General features: G+C 33.8%; 4 protein-coding genes across 5 annotated transcripts; 1 reads left to right on the forward strand and 3 right to left on the reverse strand.

Annotated features, from left to right (window-relative positions):
- Nucleotide 1: 1 nt before the first annotated feature.
- Nucleotides 2-11,669, reverse strand: LOC135136014 (uncharacterized). The gene is made up of 2 exons (XM_064065128.1): nt 11,598-11,669; nt 2-3,458 (listed from the first exon to the last, which is right to left on the reverse strand). The coding sequence occupies exons 1-2, from the start codon at nt 11,631-11,633 to the stop codon at nt 18-20; spliced, it is 3,477 nt and encodes a 1,158-aa protein (XP_063921198.1). The 5' UTR covers nt 11,634-11,669; the 3' UTR covers nt 2-17.
- Nucleotides 11,670-12,005: 336 nt separating this feature from the next.
- Nucleotides 12,006-14,169, reverse strand: LOC135136016 (protein RER1-like). Of its 2 annotated transcripts, none has more exons than XM_064065131.1 (6): nt 14,051-14,169; nt 13,862-13,956; nt 13,642-13,746; nt 12,550-12,646; nt 12,285-12,505; nt 12,006-12,236 (listed from the first exon to the last, which is right to left on the reverse strand). In XM_064065131.1, the coding sequence occupies exons 2-6, from the start codon at nt 13,931-13,933 to the stop codon at nt 12,138-12,140; spliced, it is 594 nt and encodes a 197-aa protein (XP_063921201.1). In that variant the 5' UTR covers nt 13,934-13,956; nt 14,051-14,169; the 3' UTR covers nt 12,006-12,137. The 2 variants fall into 2 exon arrangements, with proteins under 2 accessions (XP_063921201.1, XP_063921200.1); XM_064065130.1 differs by lacking the exon at nt 13,642-13,746 and adding an exon at nt 13,511-13,615 and having other exon boundaries at nt 14,051-14,168.
- Nucleotides 14,170-19,346: 5,177 nt separating this feature from the next.
- Nucleotides 19,347-20,842, forward strand: LOC135136417 (NECAP-like protein CG9132). Its single transcript, XM_064065673.1, has 5 exons — nt 19,347-19,524; nt 19,634-19,839; nt 19,894-20,078; nt 20,134-20,333; nt 20,386-20,842. Exons 1-5 carry the CDS (start codon nt 19,439-19,441, stop codon nt 20,435-20,437), a joined length of 729 nt encoding a protein of 242 aa, XP_063921743.1. The 5' UTR covers nt 19,347-19,438; the 3' UTR covers nt 20,438-20,842.
- A 41-nt stretch (nt 20,843-20,883) lies between these two features.
- On the reverse strand, nt 20,884-21,544 carry LOC135136418 (uncharacterized). The gene is made up of 2 exons (XM_064065674.1): nt 21,482-21,544; nt 20,884-21,429 (listed from the first exon to the last, which is right to left on the reverse strand). Exons 1-2 carry the CDS (start codon nt 21,515-21,517, stop codon nt 20,923-20,925), a joined length of 543 nt encoding a protein of 180 aa, XP_063921744.1. The 5' UTR covers nt 21,518-21,544; the 3' UTR covers nt 20,884-20,922.
- Nucleotides 21,545-27,703: the final 6,159 nt, after the last annotated feature.

Below are 27,703 nucleotides of genomic sequence, written 5' to 3' on the forward strand. Positions count from 1 at the left end.
TCTATAGACTGATAAAACTAGTTGTTAACCGTTTTTAATAGTTGTTTGATGTCGTCAGTCGCTTCTTCCACTGCAACTTGATATGACGTCGTTTTCGGGTCAAAATCAACGAATTTTTTTGCAATGGTTTCATGACCCAACAAAATCGCAAATTGTAAAGCCGCATTTCCGTGAATTTCTTGATTTTTAATGTGTTTCCGGAACTCTGAAATGTCTAACAATGTTTTAACAATTTCAACGTCGTTCGTCGCGACTGCAGTAAACAACAAATTGTCGTAGTCGCTACTGGAAAGCCACATTTCCACCGTATTCAGATAATCGGCGAACTTTTTCATCAACGTCATACACTTTTTTTTGATACATTTCAACAAAACCCACTTGACGTTTGCAAATATTTTCAACCCAGATACGTCAAAGTCGTACCCCTTTTGTAGAATTTGGTCAATAACGAGAAGGTTTTTAGTCCGATCAGCCCACTCGATTGGGGTGAAATTGAACAAGTCGCGGCCACAATTCACGTCGATTTGTTGCAACAAAAGGTCCAAAAATTTCGGGTCACTTTTAAGTTTCCACGAACACGCCAAATGCAAAGCGTTGCGGCCCAAATCGTCCACAAATTCGAAATCTTTATGACCATATTTGCCAATTTTGTCGGGGTTTTGGTCCAACACGGCCCCGAAAAGTGGTACCTTTTGGGCCACAATTCTGTCAAAAAAGAGCCGGATTGTCGTGTGTGCTTTCACTAGAAATAGTTTTTCGAGGAGTTTTTTCGCCCTCTTGTTGGTTTTCCAATTTTCGACCAACCACGTCGCTGCAAAATAATCAGCGTAGGTTTGGTGTAAAAAAATTGGCACATCGCCGGGACCCACTTGTGTTATAAGACCAATTTTTTCTTGCCCTTGTTTCAGTTCTTGTAGGAATTTTAAGTTGTGAGGTTTCGCGAAATAGGAGGCTTGTTTGTGGCCAAAAATCGCGATCAAGGCGCAAATTTCGAGGTTCCAGACCGTGAGCTGACGTATGTCTTGAGTGAAGGAGTCGTAGATGGTAGGGTGGCACCCTTGCAGATACTTTCGTTCAAACAAAGCGAATTTCAAATCTATGAATTTCTGGTACAATTGTAGTATGTCCATGTCGAAATTGACACGATTTTGCGACAAATCGGAGTGAACTGTTTCGCACAACATCGACATCTGCAGGGCGTTGTCTGAAAACTTTGAACAAAAATTTTGTAACAAACTAGCCAGAACTGTGTTAAAAGTGGCCCGAAAATTTTCACAAACACTAGTTTGATATTCGTGGACAAACTTAATTTTGTCGTCGGAGTCAAACGGGCATATAAAATGGGGCAAAACTTGGAACTTTCGTTCCAGAATATGGGCCGCACTGGGTCGCGTGGTTATAACCTGGGTGAACCCCATGGAGCGAAAATCCTCGACCACACCCATGACTGTGTCGCTAAACCGTGGCGCCACTTCATCAAACCCATCAAACAACGCAACGACTTCACCCCTCCTGGCAAAAAAATCGAAACAAACCCTCGCCAATTTATCACCACCGTAATAATAATTACGGAAGTAATCCAGAGTCGGAGTACCCCGCAGATAACTCGAATGCTCGATTAATTCAACTTTCAGGATCCATACATTCTGCGAGCACGTTCTGCACATTTGATTAATTAAAGTCGACTTGCCCATGCCCGGGGGTGAGCTAATTACATAGATGGGGTTGCTCGGGTTCGAAAACAAATCATCTTCATCGTCAACATTGCCTGCCTCGCTCACGAATTCTTTCAATAAATCAACCGAACTACTTTGAATCCATTTTAAAATCGGGCTGCCGAATTTTTGGGTCATGAGGAAAATATGGTATTTGGGGTGGTTAGCTTGCACAAGAAATTTTTTTATATTGTTGATAGGGACGTCGTAACTTGATACACAAATGTTTTTTTTGTGGAGGATAGTGTCCGGGCCGATGAATTCGACAACCCGTGACGAAAACTCGGTTAAAATGTAGTCAAAATGGGTGTTCAAGTCACACTGGATGACTATGATTTCGTCTCGGATGTATTTTAGGAGTTTGACGTCGACGTGGAAGGCAGAGATTCGTCTTTTGATGTAAATTGGGGGTAAGTGGGCGGGGATTAAACCGACGCTGCGATTTTGCATGATTTCCAAAAGAAAGGTTGGAGTGACGTGGTGTGAAATTTGGCCATCTGAGGAAATCATTTCGTCTAAAGTTAGGTTAAACCGACTTTGAATGTCGATGCAGAGGGTTGATAAAACCGTCTCGAGAAAGTCGCTTTCTAGTATAGACAGATCGTCGAGTTTAGTGAATTTTGACAATCGTGTGAAATGCGTGACGTTTTCTTGGGGTGTAGCAACCACGAAGTACTTTCTAGTCGTTGTTGACTGCAAAATATCGACGATTTTTGACAGGTTTGAGTTATTATCATAGTGTAAAAACAGAGGGACTTGTCCACTTTTCCAGAAAGCGAGGTACAAGTTTTTTGGAGAAATATTCTTGTTGGTTAGTTTGTTTAGTAAATACCGCTTTGGAACCACTGGATTTAGTTCTAGAACCAAACGAGGAGTCCCCCAGTTGTTTTCGTCCCAATTATCTACACCCAGCGCTTGGAAAATTGTCTGCCAAATTGTCGAGGCAGTGTTGTCGTCATCGTCCACAAAAGTCACACTAAAGCAGTCAACTATTTCGTTCCACAGATCGACAAACCTCAAATTTTCTTTTTTGAAAGTCGGCTTGACTACATGAGGGGCCAACAAAACCTCGCACACCTCGGTCACAAAATCGTTTCTAGTCAGTTTGAAATGACCCCCCAGCAGCCCCTTTTTCCACTTTTCCACAAAAGTGAACACATCCTCGACCTCCACACTACTCCCAAACTCCCTGGTGACCAAACTTCGAACTTCGTTCTCCATCTGGCTGCAATTTTTCTGATTCGTGTAGACATAGAACCTTGACAAAAACTCGCTCTTCTTGCTTGAATCGTCGCACCGAAATTGGAAACATTCAACACCTGGGAGAAATTCCAAAATCGTGGAAGTTTGTTGAAGTTGGTGTTTCTTCCAGCGAAAGTTTTCCACACTCTTGTTGCACCCCCCCGTCGTGTACAAAACAAAGTAGCTGTTTTTCTTGTCAGCGCCTATTTCTTTGTAACTCTTGTAGTACTTGTGGAGGCTGTAGTCCCCTTTGGTGGAGGTTAGTTTTTCGTAGGTTACATTTTGTCGGACGTGCTTTAGCTGCACTGCCACGATTTTTTTCGAGTTGGTGTACTCGATTTCGAAGACCGAGTCGTCGAAGTCGCCCCAGGAGTTCTCGTTGGAGGTGATTTGGAAGTTCTTGACGGCGGTGTTGAGGGACAGTCGCAAGGCGGCGTAGGTGGTGAACACCACTTCGTACTTTTCGCCGAAGTTTTTCGTGCCGGGTCGTACAATATAGGGCTAAAAATGCAAAAGTTTGACTTAAAATTGGGTCAGTTTGTTATCATTTGACGTTTTTACAGATTAACAAAGAATGTGCTATGAGTCACTGATAAATCAGATGAGATTTAGTACTACATTTTCGTGCTGTAGGGGTCATGAAACGTAGTCTTCTTTTCACAACAAGAAACTTAAAACATGTTTAAACTGGTAAATTTTTGTAGGCAAATATGTATTTTGGAATTAAGCTCCGCCCCTCGAGACGACAACTAATAAAAAATTCATCACACAGAGATCGGGGCGGGTGGGTGGGGCTTAATACATTAGATTTTCTTTCAACAACACCATTTGATATTTTAAGTGTTTCATTGCTTAAAGAAGATTATGTGTATCACGAAAAGAAAGTCGAGGGTTAAACCCACCCACCCACCCCATCTTCATTGTGATTAATTGGTAGTAATTAATTTTCGCGGGGGGGCCGGAGCTTAATTGAAAAGTTCATATATTCAGGCAATTTCCAACTGAAAGATGTTTTCATCGTGTTGAAACAAAACTACATATGTTAAGAAAGAAAAATAAAAATTTAGCCCCACCCACCCACCCCTACTTTTATTGTAACGAATTTTTTATCCGTTATGAGTTCAGACGGGGTGGAGCTTAATTGCAAAATCTATATGTTTGAGGCATGATCGTATTGTAGAAAATAGACTATTAAAAAAAAACATTTGGGACCCCCGAGAAGTTTTTACATTTTTAAAAAGGTAGTTGGGACCCCCAAGGTTTCACATTAAAAAAAATACATTTTGGGTGCTCGGGAAGGTTTTACATTTTTAAAAAAGACAGTTGGGACCCCAGAGAATGTTTCACATTAAAAAGACATTTGGGACCCTCGAAAAGGTTTTAATTTTTTAAAAAGACAGTTGGGACCCCCGAGAAGGTTTAATATTCTTAGAAAAGACATTTGGCGCCCCCGAGGTTTTACATTTTTAAAAAAAGACAGTTGGGACACCTGAAGAGGTTTCACCTTAAAAAAAGACATTTGGGGCCCTTGAGAAGGTTTTACATTTTTAAAAAAAGACAGTTGGGACCCCTGAGAAGGTTTTACATTCTTAAAAATGACATTTGGCGCCCCCGAAAAGGTTTTACATTTTTAAAAAAAGACAGTTGGGACCCCTGAGAAGGTTTTACATTTTTAAAAAATACAGTGGAAACCCCTGAGAAGGTTTCATATAAAAAAAAAAAGACATTTAGGGCCCCCGGGAAGGTTTTACATTTTTAGAAAAGACAGTTGGGACCACATTAAAAAAAGACAGTTGGGACCCCCGAGAAGGTTTTACATTTTTAAAAAGACAGTTGGGACCCCCGAGAAGGTTTTACATTAAAAAAAAACATTGGGGGCCGCCGAGAATATTTCACATAAAAAAAGACATTTGGGGCCCCCGAGAAGGTTTTACATTTTTAACAAAGACAGTTGGGACCCCTGAGAAGGTTTCATATTTTTAGAAAAGACATTTGGCGCCCCCGAGAAGGTTTCACATTTTTAAAAAAGACAGTTGGGACCCCCGAGAAGGTTTCACATGCTTAGAAATGACATTTGGTGCCCCCGAAAAGGTTTTACATTTTTAAAAAAAGACAGTTGGGACCCCTGAGAAGGTTTTACATTTTTAAAAAATACAGTGGAGACCCCCGAGGTTTCATATTAAAAAAAAAGACATTTAGGGCCCCCGGGAAGGGTTTACATTTTTAGAAAAGACAGTTGGGACCACATTAAAAAAAGACAGTTGGGACTCCCGAGAAGATTTTACATTTTTAAAAAGACAGTTGGAACCCCCGAGAAGGTTTCACATTAAAAAAAAAACATTTGTGACCTCCGAGAATGTTTCACAAAAAAAAAGACATTTGGGTCCCCCGAGAAAGTTTCACATTCTTAAAAAAAGACAGTTGGGACCCCCAAGAAGGTTTCACATAAAAAAACATTTGGGACCCCCGAGGTTTCACATTTTTTTAAAAGACAGTTGGGACCCCCGAGAAGATTTCACATTCTTAAAAAAAGACAGTTAGGACCCCGGAAAAGGTTTGACATTCTTAAAAAATGGTTGAAAGTTATTTCTAAAAAACTTCCCTAGCCCCTAAAGTACAGTCGAACAAATAGAACTTCGAAAAATTATTATCAACTTTAACTTTGAGAATTCTTTTTTTTTCATCTTTATGGTCAGTTTTTCCGTATATGTATATATTTTTTAAACCATCATTGATATTTTAGCAAGGACCCATATTTCAATTTACTTGTGAGTTTTGGCACCTTTGGAATCCTCGAAATCTTTGAAATTTAGATAAGGCTTTGAACTTTCACACTATTTGGAAAATGGAAATTTGGAAAATTCAGTAAAATGTTTAGAATTACTAGAATTGAGTAAATTTTTGAAATTGTGAGAAGTTTAAGATTTTCTAAATGTTGTAAAAATGTCAGTTTTCGGATATACCAGGAATCAACATTTTCCTCAGTTTTCAAGATTTCTAGGTTTTCCCAATTTTTCACACTTTCTAGAATTTCCAGATTTTCTAAAATTAATAAACCCCAAAGTCTTTAAATCTTTGAAATTTTTGGAATCTCTGAAATCTTTAGAATTTCTGAGATGTTTTAGGATAATAATTAGGGTGTTCACGACCCCTAATACTTGTAGGGTTTATAAAAATTAAAGGATTTTTATGATTTTTGTTTTGTTTAGAGCCTTTGGAATCTTTTGAAGGTAAGCGAAGAAAAATCTTGCTGCCTCGGTGGAAATCGAACCACACGTCACCCGCTTGCCGGACAGGTATCCTGACCACTAGACTACGAGGCAGCAACGTGTTATTGTGCCAAAATTTTTGTCATGTTAAGAGTTCATGCGTTTTTTACAAATTATAGAATCTTTGAAATATTTGGAACAGAATTTTAAAAACTTTTTAACGTTTGAGATCTTAGAGTATTTAGAATCTTCAGAGTTTTCACAGTCCTTTGAGGAATTTGGGAATTTTCGTAATTTGTAAAATTTTCAAAATTACCAGAATGTTCATATTTTCCAGATTAGGCCAATTTTTCAGATTTTCCGAACTGCACAAATGACCAGAATTTCCACATTTTCCAAAATTTCTAAAATTATTTATACCAAAATTTTGAAATTCAACCTTTGCCAATATTTTCAAGCAATAGCACATTCTAAATTTTTTCAGATTTTCTAAAATTTATAGATCTCAAGAGTCTAAATCTTTGGGATTTTTGGAATCTCTGGAATCTTTAAAGTCTCTAAGATTTACAAGATATTAATTAGGGTGTCCAAGACCTTCAGTGCTTTTAGGATTTATAAAAATTGAAGAAAGCATTTTTCCGATCTTTACGATTTTTAGGTTTTTAAGGCCTTTGGAATTTTCAAAATATTTGTCATTTTAAAAGTTCACCCGATTTTTACAAGTTTTAGAATCTTTGGCTTTTTGAAATTTCTATAGAACCTTTAGAATTTTGCAAGTACTCGAAAAAGAATTTTAGTTTTTGGCCCCTTATTAGAGTCCTTAGAGCCTTTAAAATCTTAAGTCTTTAGACTCTTTCTAATCTATGGAAATATTGAACACTTTGGGAATTACTAGGAGTTTTATAAAGCCTAAAATTTCTGCAATTTCTAGGATCATTAGTAACCCCAGACTCTTTAAAATTTTTAAGATTTTGTTGGATTTTTTTTATATTTAGAAGCTTTTATACCTCTGGAAACTTTGGAACCTTTAGAATCTCTAGAATTTCTATAATCTTTAGAGCTTTCAAATTTTCATTATTTTTAATGTTTCAGGAACTCTAGAATTTCAAATATTTTTAGATCTTTCCAATTTTTAATTTGGAATCTGTGGGAGGGGCTAGTACTTGCTAAGATAAGACTAATTGTGGCTCTAAGAAAATGGAGGGCGTGTGGGCGGGACTTACTTGTTAAGAAGATTGATTTTAGCAAATCACATACCCTCTAAGAAAAAAAAAGGGTGGGTGGGCGGGGCTAAAACTTGATAAAATAGGACTGAACAATATTAAGAATAGTCAATGGAACGAAGAAGGGGTGGGTGGGCGGGGCTACTGCTGGTTCATGAAACTAGAATCACTAGAATTTCTATAATCTTTCGAGCTTTCACATTTTCATTATTTTTAGTTACTTCAGTAACTCTAGAATTTTAAATATTTTTAGAACTTTAGGATTTTTAATTTGGAATCTGTGGGAGGGGCTAGTACTTGCTAAAATAAGACTAATTATGGCAAACGACATACCTCTAAGAAAATGGGGGGCGGGTGGGCGGGGCTAGTTCTTGTTACGAAAAGATTGATTTTGGCAAATCACATATCCTCTAAGAAAAAAAAGGTGGGTGGGCGGGGTTAAAACTTGATAAAATAGGACTGAACAGTATTAAGAATAGTCAATGGAACGAAGAAGGGGTGGGTGGGCGGAGCTACTGTTGTTTCATGTCATGAAACTAGAAAAAAGCTCAATTTAGCCACAAGTGAAAATTCCTCATATATTTGCGTATAATTTATTCGGCAAAATTTTGAGATGACGTCATCAATTTTTGAGGAAATAAACAGATAGATTTTTTACGTTTAAGACCTTCGAGTATTTAAAATCTTTAGAGTTTTCAAAGTCCTTACAGGAATTTGGGAATTTTCGTAATTTGCAAAATTTTTAAAATTACGAGCCCAATTTTTCAGATTTTCCGATGTACACAAATGACCAGAATTTCCACATTTTCCAATATTTCTAAAATTATCAGGCCCCAGTTATACCAGAATTTTGAAATTCAACCTTTTCCAATATTTTCAAGACTTCTGGGTCTTCCACATTCTAAATTTTTTCAGATTTTCTAAAATTTATAGATCTCAAGAGTCTAAATCTTTGGAATTTTTGGAATCTCTGGAATCTTTAAACTCTACAAGATTTATAAGATATTAAGACCTTCAGTGCTTTTAGGATTTATAAAAATTGAAGAGAGCATTTTTCCGATCTTTACGATTTTTAGGTCTTTAAGGCCTTTGGAATTTTTAAAAGTTCACCCGATTTTTACAGGTTTTAGAATCTTTGGCTTTTTGAAATTTCTCTAGAACCTTTAGAATCTTTCAAGTACCTACTCGAAACAGAATTTTAGTTTTTGGCCCCTTATTAGAGTCCTTAGAGCCTTTAAAACCTTGAAGTCTTCGGAGTATTTAGTCTTTAGACTCTTTCCAACCTACGGAAATATTGAACACTCTGTGAATTACTAGGAGTTTCATAAAGCCTAAAATTTCTGCAATTTCTAGGATCATTAGTACCCCCAGATTCTTTAAAATTTTTAAGATTTTGTTGGATTTTTGTTATATTTAGAAGCTTTTATACCTCTCGAAACTTTGGAACCTTTAGAATCTCTAGAATTTCTATAATCTTTAGAGCTTTAAAATTTTCATTATTTTTAATGTTTCAGGAACTCTAGAATTTCAAATATTTTTAGATCTTTAGGATTTTTATCATGTTTCCAATTTTTAATTTGCAATCTGTGGGAGGGGCTAGTACTTGCTAAGATAAGATTGATTGTGGCTCTAAGAAAATAGAGGGCGGGTGGGCGGGACTTCTTGTTAAAAAGGTTGATTTGGGCAAATCACATATCCTCTAAGAAAAAAAAGGGTGGGTGGGCGGGGCTAAAACTTGATAAAATAGGACTGAACAGTATTAAGAATAGTCAATGGAACGAATAAGGGGTGGGTGGGCGGGGCTACTGCTTGTTCATGAAACTAGAATCACTAGAATTTCTATCATCTTTAGAGGTTTTAGATTTTCATTAGTTTTAGATACTTCAGTAACTTTAGAATTTTAAATATTTTTAGATCTTTAGAATTTTTAACATATTTCCAATTTTTTATTTGGAATCTGTGGGAGGGGCTAGTACTTGTTAAGAAAAGATTGATTTTGGTAAATGACATATTCTCAAAGAAAAAAAAGGGTGGGTGGGCGGGGCTAAAACTTGATAAAATAGGACTGAACAGTATTAAGAATAGTCACTGGAACGAAGAAGGGTTGGGTGGGCGGGGCTACGCTTGTTCATGAAACTAGAATCACTAGAATTTCTATCATCTTTAGAGCTTTTAGATTTTCATTATTTTTAGATACTTCAGTAACTTTAAAATTTTAAATATTTTTAGATCTTTAGGATTTTTATCATATTTCCAATTTTTTATTTGGAATCTGTGGGAGGGGCTAGTACTTGCTAAGATAAGACTAATTGTGGCAAACGACATAACCTAAAAAAATGGAGGCCGGGTGGGCGGGGCTAGTACTTGTTAAGAAAAGATTGATTTTGGTAAATGACATATTCTCAAAGAAAAAAAAGGGTGGGTGGGCGGGGCTAAAACTTGATAAAATAGGAGTGAACAGTATTAAGAATAGTCAATGGAACGAATAAGGGGTGGGTGGGCGGGGCTACTGCTTGTTCATGAAACTAGAATCACCAGAATTTCTATCATCTTTGGAGCTTTTAAATTTTCACTATTTTTAGATACTTCAGTAACTCTAGAATTTTAAATATTTTTAGAACTTTAGGATTTTTATCATCTTTACAATTTTTAATTTGGAATCTATAGGAGGGGCTAGTACTTACTAAGACAAGACCAATTGTGGCAAACGACACACCATCCCTAAGAAAATGGAGGGCGGGTGGGCGGGACTAGTACTTGTTAAGAAGATTGATTTTGGCAAATCACATATCCTCTAAGAAAAAAAAGGGTGGGTGGGCGGGGCTAAAACTTGATAAAATAGGACTGAACAGTATTAAGAATAGTCAATGGAACGAAGAAGGGGTGGGTGGGCGGAGTTACTGCTGGTTCATGAAACTAGAATCACTAGAATTTCTATAATCTTTCGAGTTTTCACATTTTCATTATTTTTAGATCCTTCAGTAACTCTAGAATTTTTAATATTTTTAGAACTTTAGGATTTTCCTCATCTTTCCAATTTTTAATTTGGAATCTATGGGAGGGGCTAGTACTTACTAAGACAAGACTAACTGTGACAAACGGAATACCCCCTAAGAAAATGGAGGGCGGGTGAGCGGGGCTAGTATTTGTTAAGAAAACATTGATTTTGACAAATCACATATCCTCCAAAAAAAAAGGGTGGGTGGGCGGTCTAAAACTTGATCAGATAGGACTGAACAATATTAAGAATAGTCACTGGAACGAAGAAGAGGTGGGGTGGGCGGGGCTACTGCTTGTTCATGATACGAGAATGAGTAGAATTTCTATCATCTTTAGAGCTTTTAGATTTTCATTATTTTTAGATACTTCAGTAACTCTAGAATTTTAAATACTTTTAGATCTTTAAGATTTTTATCATCTTTCCAAGTTTTAATTTGGAGTCTGTGGGAAGGGCTAGTACTTGGTAAGATAAGATTAATTGTGACAAACGACATACATCTAAGAAAATGGAGAGCGAGTGGACGGAGCTAGTACTTGTTAAGAAAAGATTGATTTTGGTAAAGTATTCTCTAAGAAAAAAAAGGGTGAGTGGGCGGGGCTAAAACTTGATTAGATAGGACTGAACAATATTAAGAATAGTCACTGGAACGAAGAAGGGGTGGGTGGGCGGGCTCCTGTTTGATCATGTCATGAAACTAGAAAAAAGCTAATTTAGCCACAAGTGAAAATTCATCATATTTTGCACATTTTGTGTAGAATTTATTCGGCAAAATCTTGAGATGACGTCATCAATTTGGGAGGAATAAACAGATAGATTTTGATTAACAATTTACCATGCTTACAACATCTTTAAAGTTTTGCAATTCTTGATTTATTCAATAAAATAAATTGACTCATACATATTTTTTTTAATGACCCTGTATAAGCAAGCTAAAAAATGAGGTTCTTAATTTGATCAATAAAAAATTGGTCGAAGGCTGTAAGTATAATCCAACCAATCAAACTCTTAAAAAAATTATAAATTTTGATTGTACGACTTTCGTTTTGTGATAACCGCTGTGAAGTAAAAACCAGAGGCATAAATAACACCCCTTGTCCTTCAGTAGTAGGTCGTTCTTAATTTGACCAATTTCGTACTATAGGGGTCTAGAAAACACACTAATAAAACACACAAACATTATTTCACCCACATGAAAAGAAACGCTTACCTCCAATGTTTCTTCAATCATTGTTAAACGCACCATAAAACCGATTTTCTCCACGGGAAGCGCCAGACACAATCTAGTATCTCAAAAGAATGTCGATTTGTTATCTAATTTATCAATCTACAATCGCTAATTGTTTTCTATGAAATAATAAAACGAACCAAATTTTTTGTGTGTGATTTATTGTACGATAAAAACATAACGTATGTACAAATCTTACATTTCAACATTGCATTAATGAAAACATCACCGCCGGGTTACTGATTCCAGTAAACAATAAAGATTCCAATAAATACAAAACAATTACATCCGAATTTAGTTACATAAATTCCACAGGATTCACATTACATGACGAAATAAAAAAGTAGCTTGGAACTCTTTATAAAAAATATGACATTCCCAAAACAATAATTTATGATTACACACTTTATTAGGTTCTGTTGGAGTAAACAAGCGTCCCACTCCAACAATACTGACAAAATACGTTGTCATCATTTTTTACAAATTCATTCAATTACTGTCTTTAATTTTAGTCTATTCACATCACTTGGGTGAAATGATCACCTTTCCTGTAGGTTCCTCGTGTCCTTGGTACTTTGGCTTACCGTGAGTGAAAGGCAAATATCTATACTTAATCATATGCTAAAACCAAAATAATCATTTTGGAAGCCAAAAAAACCCAAAACTTACCTTAATCTGTCTCTTCATGGTGATACAGAATAACGTAATAAAGTACATTACTAGTATTGGCCAGAATACTGGTATATTGAAACACTCAAAGAACGTACAAAAAATACCTATTAACGTACTTTTGGTAACAGAATACCAGAATTTGAATTCCGGCAGTCGCCGAATGAACGGTCTGAACTCTTCGTTAGCTCTCGTTGGCAATTCGGGGCCATTTTCTTCGGCTACGACTAGCGATTAAATTAGTTCGACGAATTTGGTAACTCACCATCAAAATCCATAGCCGGGTCGATTTTCGGCGTGAGGAACGCGATGAATAAATTTAGGTGGTAAATACCCAACGCATAAGTTACGATGTACCAACCCTGGAACACCACATTAAAAAATTGGAACGTGTCTACGCCCACTCATGGTATTTTTATTCAGTGATTCGGACATTTGTTCTACTGTGAACATCGCTAAGGAAAAACAGAAACAAGTGCGGACTTAAAACGGCGCCCGGATGAGGTGAAAATTGCATTTTCGTATCCTAAAAGATTATACAACGTTTTCCTACATTTTATTAAATCAAATACTCATTTACCGGTTATCTCACATGACGTTGTTTCCTGAAAATCGTCTTATCATCGTGATTCATTTTTATCTTAAAACCTTTCGTGGAATATAAACGTAAGACGTTTAAAATCAAGCATTGTTTCATTTATTTATATAAAATAATTGGCTTTATTAAAATAGTACAAGATTGGCTAAAAATGCGATGACAGTGTCCACATCATAACATGAGTCATCAATAAACGATTTTGCTATTAAATAATGTTGCATATGAATATTCAAGGACGGATCAATATCCCATTTTAAACTAAATTAGTGTCACGATTTGATAACTGGACGCAATTATTTTACGAAATTATAGTTTAAAAAATGTAAACAAAAAAAAAACGGAGGCCTTCACGACCGTCTGCTGACGTCACACTACATCATAGTCGCATTTGATGATTTCCCCAGAGTTGCGTGTCATCAAGATAATTAACCTAATGAGAATGACTGTCAAACCCTCCATCAATAACAACGTGCCACACATTCAGCTATCACAATCAACAAATGAAAATCCCTAAATCCGGCGGTTGATTTGAAGTGGTGGAAAAGGCAGAAACGGTCCCCGATTGACAAGCAAACGGACGTAAACATGTACAGTGTAATACAAAAAAAATGTAATTAACTTAAAATACCTGTGCGTAAAGCACTCGGGCCAAAAACCCGACGATGAGCAGGAAGGCAGAGAGCCATCGTGTTTTTTGCCATGGCACTGTCCTGTCCACCACTCCCTGGTACCACTAGAACAACATAATATCATAAGTACCTGCTTGGTGACGATGCGAATGCCGAAACCCAACAGAAGCGCCAACGTCCCAAACCAACGACATCTAGTATGCGGGGTCCACCTGTCCAACGTACTTTGGTATATCTGCATACCCACAACATGATCAACTCGATAAGTCATCGACATACATCATACTAAGTTACAATGGACAGCACAGTGACTTGAAAGCCCGATAAGAGGTTAAATTTGGGGGGTTTACCTGTGATAGTCGCGTCCACGCCTGCGAAATTGCACTTTTCTTGCTCGCTGAGCTAAGTAATTCGTCTTCCATTCTTACGACCCAATTTTAGCTTCCTGAAAAGTGAATTCGTCAGTGTTGGAGTGCGGATTGGGGTGAAAGGTGTATAAAAAATGGCGCAGAAAGGATGGAACGGTGGTGGATACGAACCTATTTGTACATTAATTTATTCTGTTCGGTGTTATTTACAATTTATTAAATTATAGGTTCATTTTGGACACGTCAAATGATACATCACTAGCGGCGGCAGGCAATAGTGACAGAATGACAGTTGACGGACAGTGCCGAACGAAAATCCCTAGACGATCACCCCATTTGCACGATTTGAAACGTCTTATTTTTTAGAATATGTAATAACAAAAGCTTAGTTATGGTTTCTACACTGTGTTGAACGCATTTAAACACCTTAAATTAGGCGAATCGAAAAATAGGCTCAAAACGTGTTATTAGTAAGAAGCGCGCAAAATTATAAGTGGGTGTATTGTTGGTTGCCTATGTAGCATTTGATATTTCTTTTTTTTTTGTAGTCGCAAACAAATTTTGAAAATTCGACTCATTCTGCAATCACAACAAACGAATTTAACAAACTGACTGCTCAACTTAAAGTTCACTTCCTAGAATTCATGCGGGAGAGCAATGAAAAAACACGATCAAAGATAGCCATGAAATTTTCGTCTTGTCAAATTAACGTCAATTTGAAAGTTTTAGTTGAAAATGTAACAGTCAAAGACAAACGTTCAAAAATCCATGGTTATTTTTAATCGTATTATTCATGGCTCTCTGGTAACAATCACACCAATTTAAATGCAAGAGAGATTATTTTATAATATTAATCAGTGGACAAAAAAACTGGGACACAATTGGTAACTAGTTAATCTTGAAAATTAGAAATTTGAAGGTTCTGACATACTTTTTTTTAAATGTCATTTTGTTTGACTTTTTGAAGAACAATTTACAATGGCAAAATTTTCAGTGTCCCAGTTTTTAATAAAAAAAAATGTTTAGACATCCGTTAATTAATTGTTTACAGACTCTTGTATATTTATAAGTTTGGTCATGACTAATTTATTTATAAATTGCTGTAACATTTGTTGATTAGTAACTTTCTTCTAAATTTCTTGATAAATAATTGTTCATAATTTTTTAGAAATTTGTTCATAAGTTTGTTTATAATTTGTTTGTATGCTTGTGTACTTACTTCCTTTTTTGCGTCCTTTATTAGTAACGATAGTGACTGAAATCCAACAAGCTGTTATTTTTCATTAATAAATAAACCAAAAAAAATATATTAATGAGACATTTTTAAATTATAAACAAAAACAAAAACAACAACAAAAAATCAATTTTTTGTAAAAGTAGTCATCAGTACTTGCTGTAAAGCTGATTTTGGCAAATGACATAACCTCTAAGAAAATTGTGGGTGGGTGGGCGGGGCTAGTACTTGCTAAGATAAGACTGATTTGGCAGATGAGATATTCTCTAAGAAAAAAGAGGGCGGGTGGGCGGGGCTAGTATCTGCTACGACAAAACTGACTTTGGCAAATGACATACCCTCTAAGAAACGAGAGGGTGGGTGGGCGGGGCTAGTACCTTCTAAGATAAGATCTATTTTGGCAAATGACGTATCCTATAAGCAATTTAATTAAATTATTATAAGAAAAAACACTCAAGATTTTGTCAAGTTCATTCAGCAACAAAACACCAAATTTCTGTAAATTTATCCGAAATTAAAACACTGACTTTTCGGACAGAAAAATTGTCTCGTAACCCGAAATTGACTAAATATTCTTTTTTTCTAACGCTTTTAAAATTCTATCGAACTTTTGACTTCGTTCTACAGTTCTAGCTCTACAAATAAATCAGAAGTCTATAATTTCAGATTTCTAGACAGAATTCTTGTAGAATAATCTCGAAGCAAATTAATTAAGCTCCCTATTCAATTTTAATCCTCAAGGCGAAATTCTTCTATATCTATATAAAAAAGACTTTTTTGCCTTATTTTGTGTGTATGATTTGATATTTGACATTTGACATTATGCAACAACAAAAAAGGAAAACTAACCTCACCCACTCTGAATTTAATTGACATGAAAATTGAACTTTGTATTGTCGGTGATTAGATCTACGCTTAAAAAAATTTCAAAGCTCATCTACCACATATTCTTTTCATCATTTATTTTATTGGTCATTCGCTTTTGAATTTCATTGGCTTATTTTATTTACTGTGAGATGAAAATTGAATTTTAGTTTATCAGATTGTCCAATTCTACGATTAAAAAAATCAAAGTGGCCCCGCCCACCCACCCTGTTTTCTTTGTAATCATTCATTTTATTGGTGGAAAAGTGGATTTTATATTGAAAAACAGGGAAATCTAGACGAAAAAGGTAAAACTAACCCCACCCACCTCCGTTTTTGAATTTCATTGGCTTATTTATTTACTGAGATGAAAATTTAATTTTATTTTGTCAAGTGGTTGAATCTACGAATAAGAAAAAAAGATAAAGCTGATTTTGGCAAATGACATACCCTCTAAGAAAAGGAAGGGAGGGTGGGCGGGGCTAGTACTTGTTAAGATAAGACTGACTTTGGCAGATGAGATATCCTCTAAAAAAAGAAAGGGTGGGTGGGCGGGGCTAGTACGTGCTAAGATAAGACTGACTTTGGCAGATGAGATATCCTCTAAGAAAAGAAAGGGTGGGTGGGCGGGACTAATACTTGCTAAGATAAGACTGATTTTGGCAGATGAGATATCCTCTAAGAAAAGAGTGGGCGGGTGGGCGGGACTAGTACCTTCTAAAATAAGATCAATTTTGTCAAATAACGTCTCCTATAAGAAGTTTAATTAAATTATTATAAGAAAAAACACTCAAGACTTTTTCAGATTCGTAAAAAGGAAAACACTAAAAGCTCAAAAGATTTTTTCAAGTTCATCCAGCAACAAAACACCAAATTTATTTAAATTTATCCGAAATTAAAACACTTACTTTTCGGACAGAAAAATTGTCTCTAACTGAAATTAAGTAAATATTCTCCTTTTCGAGTAGAATTCGTATATAAATTCTTCCAACTCTTCTAAAATTCTATCGAACTTTTGATTTCGTTCTGCAGTTCTAGCTCTACAAATAAATCAGAAGTCTATAATTTCAGATTTCGAGACAGAATTCTTCTAGAATAATCTCGAACCAAATTAATTACGCTCCCTGTTCAATTTTAACCCTGAAGACGAATTCTTCTAAATCTATATAAAAAAGAATTTTTTGCTTTATTTTGTGTGTGTGATTTGATATTTGACATTTGACATTATACAACAACACAAAAGGAAAACTAACCTCACCCACTCTGAATTTAATTGAGATGAAAATTGAACTTTGTATTGTCGGTGATTAGACCTACGCTTAAAAAAATTTCAAAGCTCATCTATCACCTTTTTTTCATCACTTATTGTATTGGTCATTGGTTTTTGAATTTCATTGGCTTATTTTATTTACTGTGAGATGATAATTGAATTTTAGTTTATCAGATTGTCCAATTCTACGCTTAAAAAAAATTCAAAGTGGCCCCACCCACCCACCCTGTTTTCTTTGTGGTCATTCATTTTATTGGTAGAAAAGTGGATTTTATATTGAAAAAACAGAGAAATGTAGACCAAAAAGGTAACACTAACCCCGCCCACCTCCGTTTTAGAATTTCATTGGCTTATTTATTTACTGAGATGAAAATTTAATTTTATTTTGTCAAGTGGTCCAATCTACGAATAAGAAAAAAAGATAAAGCTGATTTTGGCAAATGACATACCCTCTAAGAAAAGAAAGGGTGGGTGGGCGGGGCTAGTACTTGTTAAGATATGACTGATTTGGCAAATGAGATATTCTTTAAGAAAAGAGAGGGCAGGTGGGCGGGGCTAGCGCTTGCTAAGATAAGACTGACTTTGGCAGATGAGATATCCTCTAAGAAAAGAAAGGGCGGGTGGGCGGGGCTAGTACTTGCTAAGACAAGACTGATTTGGCAGATGAGATATTCTCTAAGAAAAGAGTGGGCGGGTGGGCGGGGCTAGTACCTGCTACGATAAAACTAGCTTTGGCAAATGACATACCCTCTAAGAAACGAGAGGGTGGGTGGGCGGGGCTAGTACCTTCTAAAATAAGATCGATTTTGGCAAATGACGTATCATATAAGAAACTTAATTAAATTATTATAAGAAAAAACACTCAAGACTTTTTCGGATTCGTAAAAAGTAAAACACTAAAAGCTCAAAAGATTTTTTCAAGTTCATCCAGTAACAAAACACCAAATTTAAATTTATCCGAAATTAAAACACTCACTTTTCGGACAGAAAAATTGTCTCTAACCGAAATTAACTAAATATTCTCCTTTTCGAGTAGAATTTGTCTATAAATTCTTCCAACTCTTCTAAAATTCTATCGAACTTTTGATTTCGTTCTGCAGTTCTAGCTCTACAAATAAATCAGAAGTCTATAAATTCAGATTTTGAGACAGAATTCTTCTAGAATAATCTCGAACCAAATTAATTACGCTCCCTGTTCAATTTTAACCCAGAAGGCGAAATTCTTCTATATTTATATAAAAAAAATTGCTTTATTTTGTGTGTGTGATTCGATATTTGACATTTGACATTATACAACAACAAAAAAGGAAAACTAACCTTACCCACTCTGAATTTAATTGAGATGAAAATTAAACTTTGTATTGTCGCTTAAAAAAATTTCAAAGTTCATCTATCACCTTTTTTTTCATCACTTATTTTATTGGTCATTGGCTTTTGAATTTCATTGGCTTATTTTATTCACTGTGAGATGAAAATTGAATTTTAGTTTATCAAATTGGCCAATCCTACGCATAAAATTAATATTTTTGGCTACTTGCCAAGATAATACTGATTTTGGCAAATAACCTATTTTCTAACGAAATAAAGGGCGGGTGGGCGGGGGTAGAACTTGTGAAGATAGGACTGAAATTGCCAAATAACATAGATAGTCTCTAATAAAAAAATAAGTCCTTTGCTAAAATCAGTCGAATCTTGGCAAAGTTAAAATAATAAAAAAATGCATGTAGTTTTTTGTATTAAAGTGGATTTATAGTCAAGAGTTTGTCATTAATTTTCAAATTCTAAAATTGAACTATTATTTTTTTTTGTTAAGCAATAAATTTCGTCTTCTTTCTGCTACAATAAATTTTAGTAGTAAATAGTTTCCTAAACACTCGATTTGCGCTAATAATTACTTTTTAGTGGACGAAATCTTCTTGATCCAAGCGTACCCTAAAATATAATTTTAAAAATACACAAGACAAGACTTTGCAGAAGTAAGTACTTCACGATACACGAAACAACATCGTGACGTAATTGGTAAAACAATGTTGAATTGACGTCGTTCCAACCTTACTCCCTCGCCAAAAACCGCCTCTCCATAACTAATCGCTTGACATTTGACTGACATTTGACAGTCTGTTGTGTACGGTGGTGGTGTGGTGTTAACGGGTTGTCAACTTGTAAACTTGTTAATTTGTAACATTACACAATGGATTCTTACGAAAGTGTTTTACTCGTGAAACCGGAAGTATTCGTCTTCAACATACCCCCCAGGTCTTCCAACAGAGGCTACAGGTGACACCTCACCACCCAAAAAAAATTAACACCATTCCATTATCGCAGAATTTAACACATACGCCCCCGTTTTCCTCCACGAGATAACTGTTCCTTGATAATTTTCCAGAGCTGCGGACTGGAACCTAGCCGAGCCTTCATGGACGGGCCGCATGCGATTAATCTCGAAAGGCAACGAATGTGCAATCAAACTAGAAGACAAAAACAGCGGCGAACTTTTCGCGAAATGCCCCATCGAAACATATCCAGGCGTCGCCATCGAGCCCGTCACAGACTCTTCCCGGTACTTCGTTCTTCGCATCCAGGACGACAACGGTACACTCGCCAAAAACGCGTGTAATTCAATGACAACGTTTTCACTGTTTTCAGGCAGAATGGCTTTCATTGGGATCGGGTTCGGGGATAGATCGGACTCGTTTGACTTGAACGTGGCGCTGCAAGACCACTTCAAGTGGCTCAAGAAAGAGAAACAGATTAGTGAGGAACCAAACAAACCGGCGCTAGATTTAGGGTTCAAGGAAGGCGAGACTATTAAGATAAACATGAAAATCACTGTAGGTGTATGATTGGGATTTAATATTAAGTTTGATTGGTTTTTGTGTGCTGCAGAAAAAAGATGGGTCTGAAGGTAGTTCACGGACTAAGTTGAAATCTGGGAATGGGGGCGGGCTGGGTTTGTTGCCGCCTCCACCCAGCGGGAAATTACCGGCGCCTCCTGGAAGCTCGCCGGCTGGCTCTCCAGCGCACGCACCTAAAGTTGACAACACCACTGGGGAATCATGGGGTGAATTTGCCTCTGCACAAGGAAGGTATTTTTTTTTTATTGTTACTAAAAACAAAAATCTACAGTGGTTTTTTCAGTGCTACCACACCAGTTCCTCCATCAGCAAATAGCAATTGGGTACAATTTTAATTCTTGTAAGATAGATGTTATTCTACTGTTAGTTGGTAGATCTTCTCCAAGTAGTGAATCTAGTGTCTGGTAACATGTTGTGATTCACTGCAATATCATTTCTAGAAGAATGAATCATATTTTTATTGCAGAGATACTGTATTATATTGTATAGTGATAACTATATATACACTAATATTATGACAATGTGGAGATTTATTGTTTAAAGTTAAAGTATAATATATTGTGCTTAAATATTATAGTATTTATAAGAGTTATAACTTATTGATGTATCAAAACATTTTTATTACATGTTTTCTTTCACTGTTTGAATTAAGTCGACTGTTGAACAAAATTATGCACATTCCAAATGTTTAGTTTAGAAGGACTAGAACCTTCCAATATTAATAAAAGCGTTTTCAGTTACACTTTGTCTGCAATCCCCCCCCAAATCAATAAAAAACACAACCAACTAATTAATTTATTCAATACACAAACTACTACATTTACAACTTGAGTTCGTTTTTCTCAAACCCTCTTGTAGCGTAATCAGAGGGCTTCGCCCTATCAGGAAGTCTCGGATACCCAGGATCCCCCTCAACCACCGACTCTCTAGACCTAAAGAACCTCCACCCCCCATATCTCGTCCAGTCGTTCGCGTGGTACTTAAAATAATACGTAGTGGCATACGCAGCCACAATCCCAATCACTATTTTGCCCGTAAAGTACCTAATCTTGAGCGTGCGCTCCTCACCCAAAGCCGGTCTAAGAACATTGGCCAGAGTGTTCAAAGGCCAGCGGTAAAACCGCCGAATTGGGTTATGCGTAGCCTTGTACATCTCGGGCACGACTCGGGGCTCACTGTGACCCAACTCTTGATCCTTGAGCCACTGTTTACGAAACAGTCGCTCTTCGTCAGTCATCCCAAAGAGGCGCTCCCGCTCGCTGACGAAGCGGCCCGCGATGGACATGGGCTTGACGCCCCCAGTGGGCGAGGCTTTCCCCATTTTTCGCTACAAAAACGACTAATCAAGCAAAATATTATGTAATTGAGTTCACACGTACGACTTTTAGGTTACGTCGTGTTGACAGAAATGACATTCATGACGTTACTAGCACAGGTTACTAGAGAACATAGAGAAGCGTCATAGTTTGAATTAAATGACGGGTCAGGATTCCTCGACTTATGTTGGCAACAGTGTTTGGAATTAAATTAAGTGAAATAGAAAAAATGTCATAATATCTTTAACGACGCGTTTTACTTTCGACAAATTGACTGATACACATCCTAAACGGCTTTGACCATAATTTCTTGCTGTTTCAATCTTCGAATTCTCAGTTTTTCGAAATTTTAGTTTGGGGACTTTTCGGTTTACTCCTATTTATTATTCCATTTTTGGATTTTACAATTTCTTAATTTTTCAATTTCTCGGTTTTCAGTTTTTGTCTTCAATTTTACGATTTTTAAATATTTCGATTTTTCAATTTTTGACTTTTATAAACTCCGTTTGTCAAAATCCAAAATTAAAAAAAACACGAAAAAATTCAAACATCGAAATCTCGATAAATCTAGAAATCAAAAAATTGAAAAATCGCAAACTGAAAAAACCATGAAGCTTAAAACCGAGCAGTCGAAAAATTGAATTCGAACAATGAAAAAATTGAAAATTGTAAAATTAAAAAATTCCAAAATTGAAATATCGTAAAATTGGAATACAAAAAAAAAAAAAAATAAATTTGAGAAATCTAAATTACATATTGATTTTGATGTTCCGATTTTTCAATTGCTCAGTTTCCGGATTTTTTTACTTTTCAATTTTTTGATTTTCCAATGTATCATTTTTTTTAATTTTTCAATTTTTAACTTCAGTTTCAGTTTCTCGATGTTTGGATTTTCCGATTTTTCGACTTTTCAATTTTTGTAGATTTCAGTTTTGGGATTTTTCAGTTATTTGATTCCTCGATTTTTCAATTTTTCGATTCTTCAATGTCTCAATCTTTTTTTAATTTTCATTTTCTTGATTTTTTATATTTTGATTTCCCAATTTTCCAATATTTCAGTTTTACAAGTTTTCAATTTTTTTACTTTTCGACTTTTAGATTTTTTGATGTTTTGATTTTGGTATTTTTTGATCCCTCGACATTTCTATGTTTTGATTGCTCGGCGTCTCGATTGTTCATTTTTTCAATTCGTCAATTTTTCAAGTTTCCGATTTTTTGACTTCTGGATTTCTAGATCTTTCAGTTTTTCGATACGTTAGTTTTTCTTCAATTTCTCGACTTTTCGATTCCTCTATTTTTTCCGATTTCTCGTTGTGCTTTTTTAATTTTTCGATTTTTTAAATTTTTGACTTTTCAATGTTTTGATGTTTCGATTTCACATCCTTCGATTTTTCGACTTCTCGATTTTAGATTTTTTGGTTTTTCAATTTTTAGATTTTTTAAATATTTGATTTTTTGATTTTTCAAGTTTTCGGTTTTTAAACTTTCAGTGTCGATTTTTCAATTAATTGATTTTTCAGGTTTTTTGGTTTTTCAATTTTTCTATTTTCAACTTCACTTTTTTGATTTTTTGATTTCTCAATTTTTCGATCTTATAATTTTGCATGTTTTGATTTCTCAATTTTTCGATTCTTTAGATTCGATAGATAGATAGTTTTGGGATTTTTCAGTTTTTCGATATTTCAATTTTGAGATTTTTCAATATTTCTATTCTTCAACTTTTCTATTTTTGATTTCTCAATTTTTTTTTATTTTAATTTTTCAATGTTTAAAATTTTAAATTTTTCGATTTTTCATTTGAGTTCTTCGATATTTCAGTTTTTCAACTTTTCGAATTATTCAAATGTTTTTATTTCTTAATCTGTCGATTTTCTGACTTCCCGGTTTTAGATTTTCTGTTTTTCAATTGCCGCTTTTTCAAATTTTCAATTTTCCAATTTTTCAAATTTGACATTTATAAACTGTCAATTTTTCGATTTTTCAATTAACCGATGTTTTGATTTTCCCATTTCTTGACTTTCGAGGGTTTCGATATTCCTGTTCATCAATTCTTTAACTTTTCGATATTTCAGGTTTTTGATTTTTCATTTTTAGTTTTTTTAAGGTTTCGATTTTTTGACTTCACTTTTTGGATTTTTCGATTGCTTAATTTTTCAAATTTTTAGGTTCTCAGTTTTTCGAAATTTTAGTTTGGGGACTTTTCAATTTACTCCTATTTATTATTCAATTTTTGGATTTCACAATTTCTCAATTTTTCAATTTCTCGGTTTTCAGTTTTTGTCTTCAATTTTACGATTTTTAAATATTTCGGTTTTTCAATTTTTGACTTTTATAAACTCTGTTTGTCAAAATCCAAAATTAAAAAAAAACACGAAAAAATTCAAACATCGAAATCTCGATAAATCTAGAAATCAAAAAATTGAAAAATTGGAAAACTGAAAAACCATGAAGCTTAAAACCGAGCAGTCGAAAAATTGATTTCGAACAATAAAAAAATTGAAAATTGTAAAATTAAAAATTTTGAAAAATCTATAATTCAATGACCCGAAAATTGGAAAAACAAGAAATCGAAAAATTGAGAGATCGAAATATTAAAAAAATCCAAAATTGAAATATCGAAAAATTGGAATACAAAAAAAAAAAAAAATTTGAGAAATCTAAATTACATATTGAGATTTTGATGTTCCGATTTTTCAATTGCTCAGTTTCCGGATTTTTTGACTTTTCAATTTTTTGATTTTCCAATATATCATTTTTTTTAATTTTTCAATTTTTAACTTCAGTTTCAGTTTTTCGATGTTTGGATTTTCCAATTTTTCGACTTTTCAATTTTTGTAGATTTCTCGTTGAGCTTTTTTAATTTTTCGATTTTTTAGATTTTTGACTTTTCAATGTTTTGATGTTTCGATTTCACATCCTTCGATTTTTCGACTTCTCGATTTTAGATTTTTCGGTTTTTCAATTTTTAGATTTTTTAAATGTTTGATTTTTTGATTTTTCAAGTTTTCGGTTTTTAAACTTCCAGTGTCGATTTTTCAATGAATTGAATTTTCAGGTTTTTTGGTTTTTCAATTTTTCTATTTTCAACTTCACGTTTTTGATTTTTCGATTTCTCAATTTTTCGATCTTACGATTTGACATGTTTTTGATTTTTCAATTTTTCGACTTTTTTAAGGTTTCAATATTTCGACTTCACTTTTTTGATTTTTCAATTTCTCAATTTTCCGATTCTTTAGATTCGATAGATAGATAGTTTTTAGATATTTCAGTTTTGGGATTTTTCAATTTTTCGATTCGTCAGTTTTTCTTTTATTTTTCAGTTTTTCGATATTTCAGTTTTGAGATTTTTCAATATTTCTGTTCTTCAACTTTTCTACTTTTGATTTCTCAATTTTTTGGTATTTTAATTTTTCAATATTTAAAATTATAGTTTGGGAACTTTTCAGTTTACTCCTATTTATTATTCAATTTTTGGATTTTACAATTTCTCAATTTTTCAATTTCTCGGTTTTCAGTTTTTGTCTTCAATTTTACGATCTTTAAATATTTCGATTTTTCAATTTTTGACTTTTATAAACTCTGTTTGTCAAAATCTAAAATTAAAAAAAACACGAAAAAATTCAAACATCGAAATCTCGATAAATCTAGAAATCAAAAAATTGAAAAATCGGAAAACTGAAAAACCATGAAGCTTAAAACCGAGCAGTCGAAAAATTGAATTCGAACAATGAAAAAATTGAAAATTGTAAAATTAAAAATTTTCAAAAATCTAAAATTCAATGACCAGAAAATTGGAAAAAGAAGAAATCGAAAAATTGAGAGATCGCAATATTAAAAAAATCCAAAATTGAAATATCCAAAAATTGGAATACCAAAAAAAAAATTTGAGAAATCTAAATTAATATTGAGATTTTGATGTTCCGATTTTTCAATTGCTCAGTTTCCGGATTTTTTGACTTTTCAATTTTTTGATTTTCCAATGTATCACTTTTTTTTCAATTTTTCAATTTTTAACTTCAGTTTCAGTTTTTCGATGTTTGGATTTTCCGATTTTTCGATTCTTCAATGTCTCAATTTTTTTTTAATTTTCATTTTCTTGATTTTTTATATTTTGATTTCCCAATTTTCCAATATTTCAGTTTTACGATTTTTCAATTTTTCGAGTTTTCAATTTTTCTAATTTTGGACATTTCTGAATTTTCGATTTCTCGATTAATCGTTTCATTTTCTCAATTTTTTTACTTTTCGACTTTTAGATTTTTTGATGTTTTGATTTTCGCATTTTTCAATCCCTCGACATTTCGATTCGTCAATTTTTCGATTTTTCAAGTTTCCGATTTTTTGACTTCTGGATTTCTAGATATCTCAGTTTTTCGATTCGTTAGTTTTTCTTCAATTTCTCAACTTTTCGATTCCTCTATTTTTTCCGATTTCTCGTTGTGCTTTTCCTCTATTTTTTCCGATTTCTCGTTGTGCTTTTTTAATTTTTCGATTTTTTAAATTTTTGACTTTTCAATGTTTTGATGTTTCGATTTCACATCCTTCGATTTTTCGACTTCTCGATTTTAGATTTTTTGGTTTTTCAATTTTTAGATTTTTTAAATATTTGATTTTTTGATTTTTCAAGTTTTCGGTTTTTAAACTTTCAGTGTCGATTTTTCAATTAATTGATTTTTCAGGTTTTTTGGTTTTTCAATTTTTCGATTTTTTTAAGGTTTCAATATTTCGACTTCACTTTTTTGATTTTTCAATTTCTCAATTTTTCGATTCTTTAGATTCGATAGATAGATAGTTTTTGGATAGTTCAGTTTTGGGATTTTTCAGTTTTTTGATTCGTCAGTTTTTCTTTTATTTTTCAGTTTTTCGATATTTCAGTTTTGAGATTTTTCAATATTTCTGTTCTTCAACTTTTCTACATATTTTTGATTTCTCAATTTTTTGGTATTTTAATTTTTCAATATTTAACATTTTAGATTTTTCGATTTTTCAATTTTTCATTTCAACTCTTCCATATTTCAATTTTTCAAATGTTTCGATTTCTTAATCTTTCGACTTTTCGACTGCCCTGTTTTAGATTTTCTGTTTTTCAATTGCCGTTTTTTCAAATTTTCGATTTTTCAATTTTTCAAATTTGACATTTATAAACTGTCAATTTTTCGATTTTTCAATTAACCGATGTTTTGATTTTCCCATTTCTTCACTTTCGAGGGTTTCGATATTCCTGTTCAATTCTTTAATTTTTCGATTTTTCAGGTTTTTGATTTTTCATTTTTTGGTTTTTTTAAGGTTTCGAATTTTCGACTTTGTTTTGAATTTTTCGATTGCTTACTTTTTCGACTTTGTAGGTTCTCAGTTTTTGGATATTTCAGTTTTCAAATTTTTCAGGTTTTCCATTTTTCAGTTTTTCTTTCCTTTTTCAGTTTTTCGATATTTTAGTTTTGGGATTTTTTCAATATTTCGATTCTTCGACTTTTCGATTTTTGGCTTCTGGATTTTTCGAAGTATCGATTTTTTTACTTTTTCAATTATTCAATTTCCCCATTTTTAAATTTTAGATGTTTTAATTTTTAAAATTTTAGATTTTTCGATTTCTAGATTTTTCATTTCACTTCGATATTTCAATTTTTCAAGTTTTCGAATTTTTCAAATGTTTCGATTTCTTAATCTTTTGATTTTTCGACTTCCCGGTTTTAGACTTTCTTTTTTTTGCAATTGTCATTTTGTCAAATTTTCGATTTTTTTATTTTTCAAATTTTACTTTTATAAACTCTCAATTTTTCGATTTTTCAATTAATCGATGTTTTGATTTTCCCATTTCTTCAGCTTCGAGTGTTTCGATTTTCCTGTTCTTCAATTCTTTAATTTTTTGATTTTTCAGGTTTTTGATTTTTCAATTTTTCGATTTTTTTAGGTTTCTATTTTTTGACTTCATTTTTTTGATTTTTCGATTTTCAGTTTTAGGATTTTTCAATATTTCAATTCTTCGGCTTATCTATTTTTGACTTCTGGATTTTTCGATGTGCCTACTTTTTTACTTTTTCGATTTTCCAATTTTTGGATTTTTAAATTTTAGATTTTTCGACTTATGTTTAATTTTTCAGTATTTCTTAATCTTTCGATTTTTCGACTTCCTGGTTTTAGATGTTCTGTTTTTCAATTTTTCGATTTGTTAATTTTTCATTTCCGATTTATCGAGATTTGATTGTTCAGGTTTTCGATTTATTAGTTTTTCAATTTTTTATTTTGGCCTATTTCTGTTTCTCAGTTCTCTTTCTGTTGATTTTT

This window comes from Zophobas morio, unplaced genomic scaffold, assembly GCF_036711695.1.
Source record: "Zophobas morio isolate AGI-343-1 ecotype UQ-CSIRO unplaced genomic scaffold, CSIRO_AGI_Zmor_V1 ptg000026l, whole genome shotgun sequence".
NCBI classification, from domain to species: domain Eukaryota; kingdom Metazoa; phylum Arthropoda; class Insecta; order Coleoptera; family Tenebrionidae; genus Zophobas; species Zophobas morio.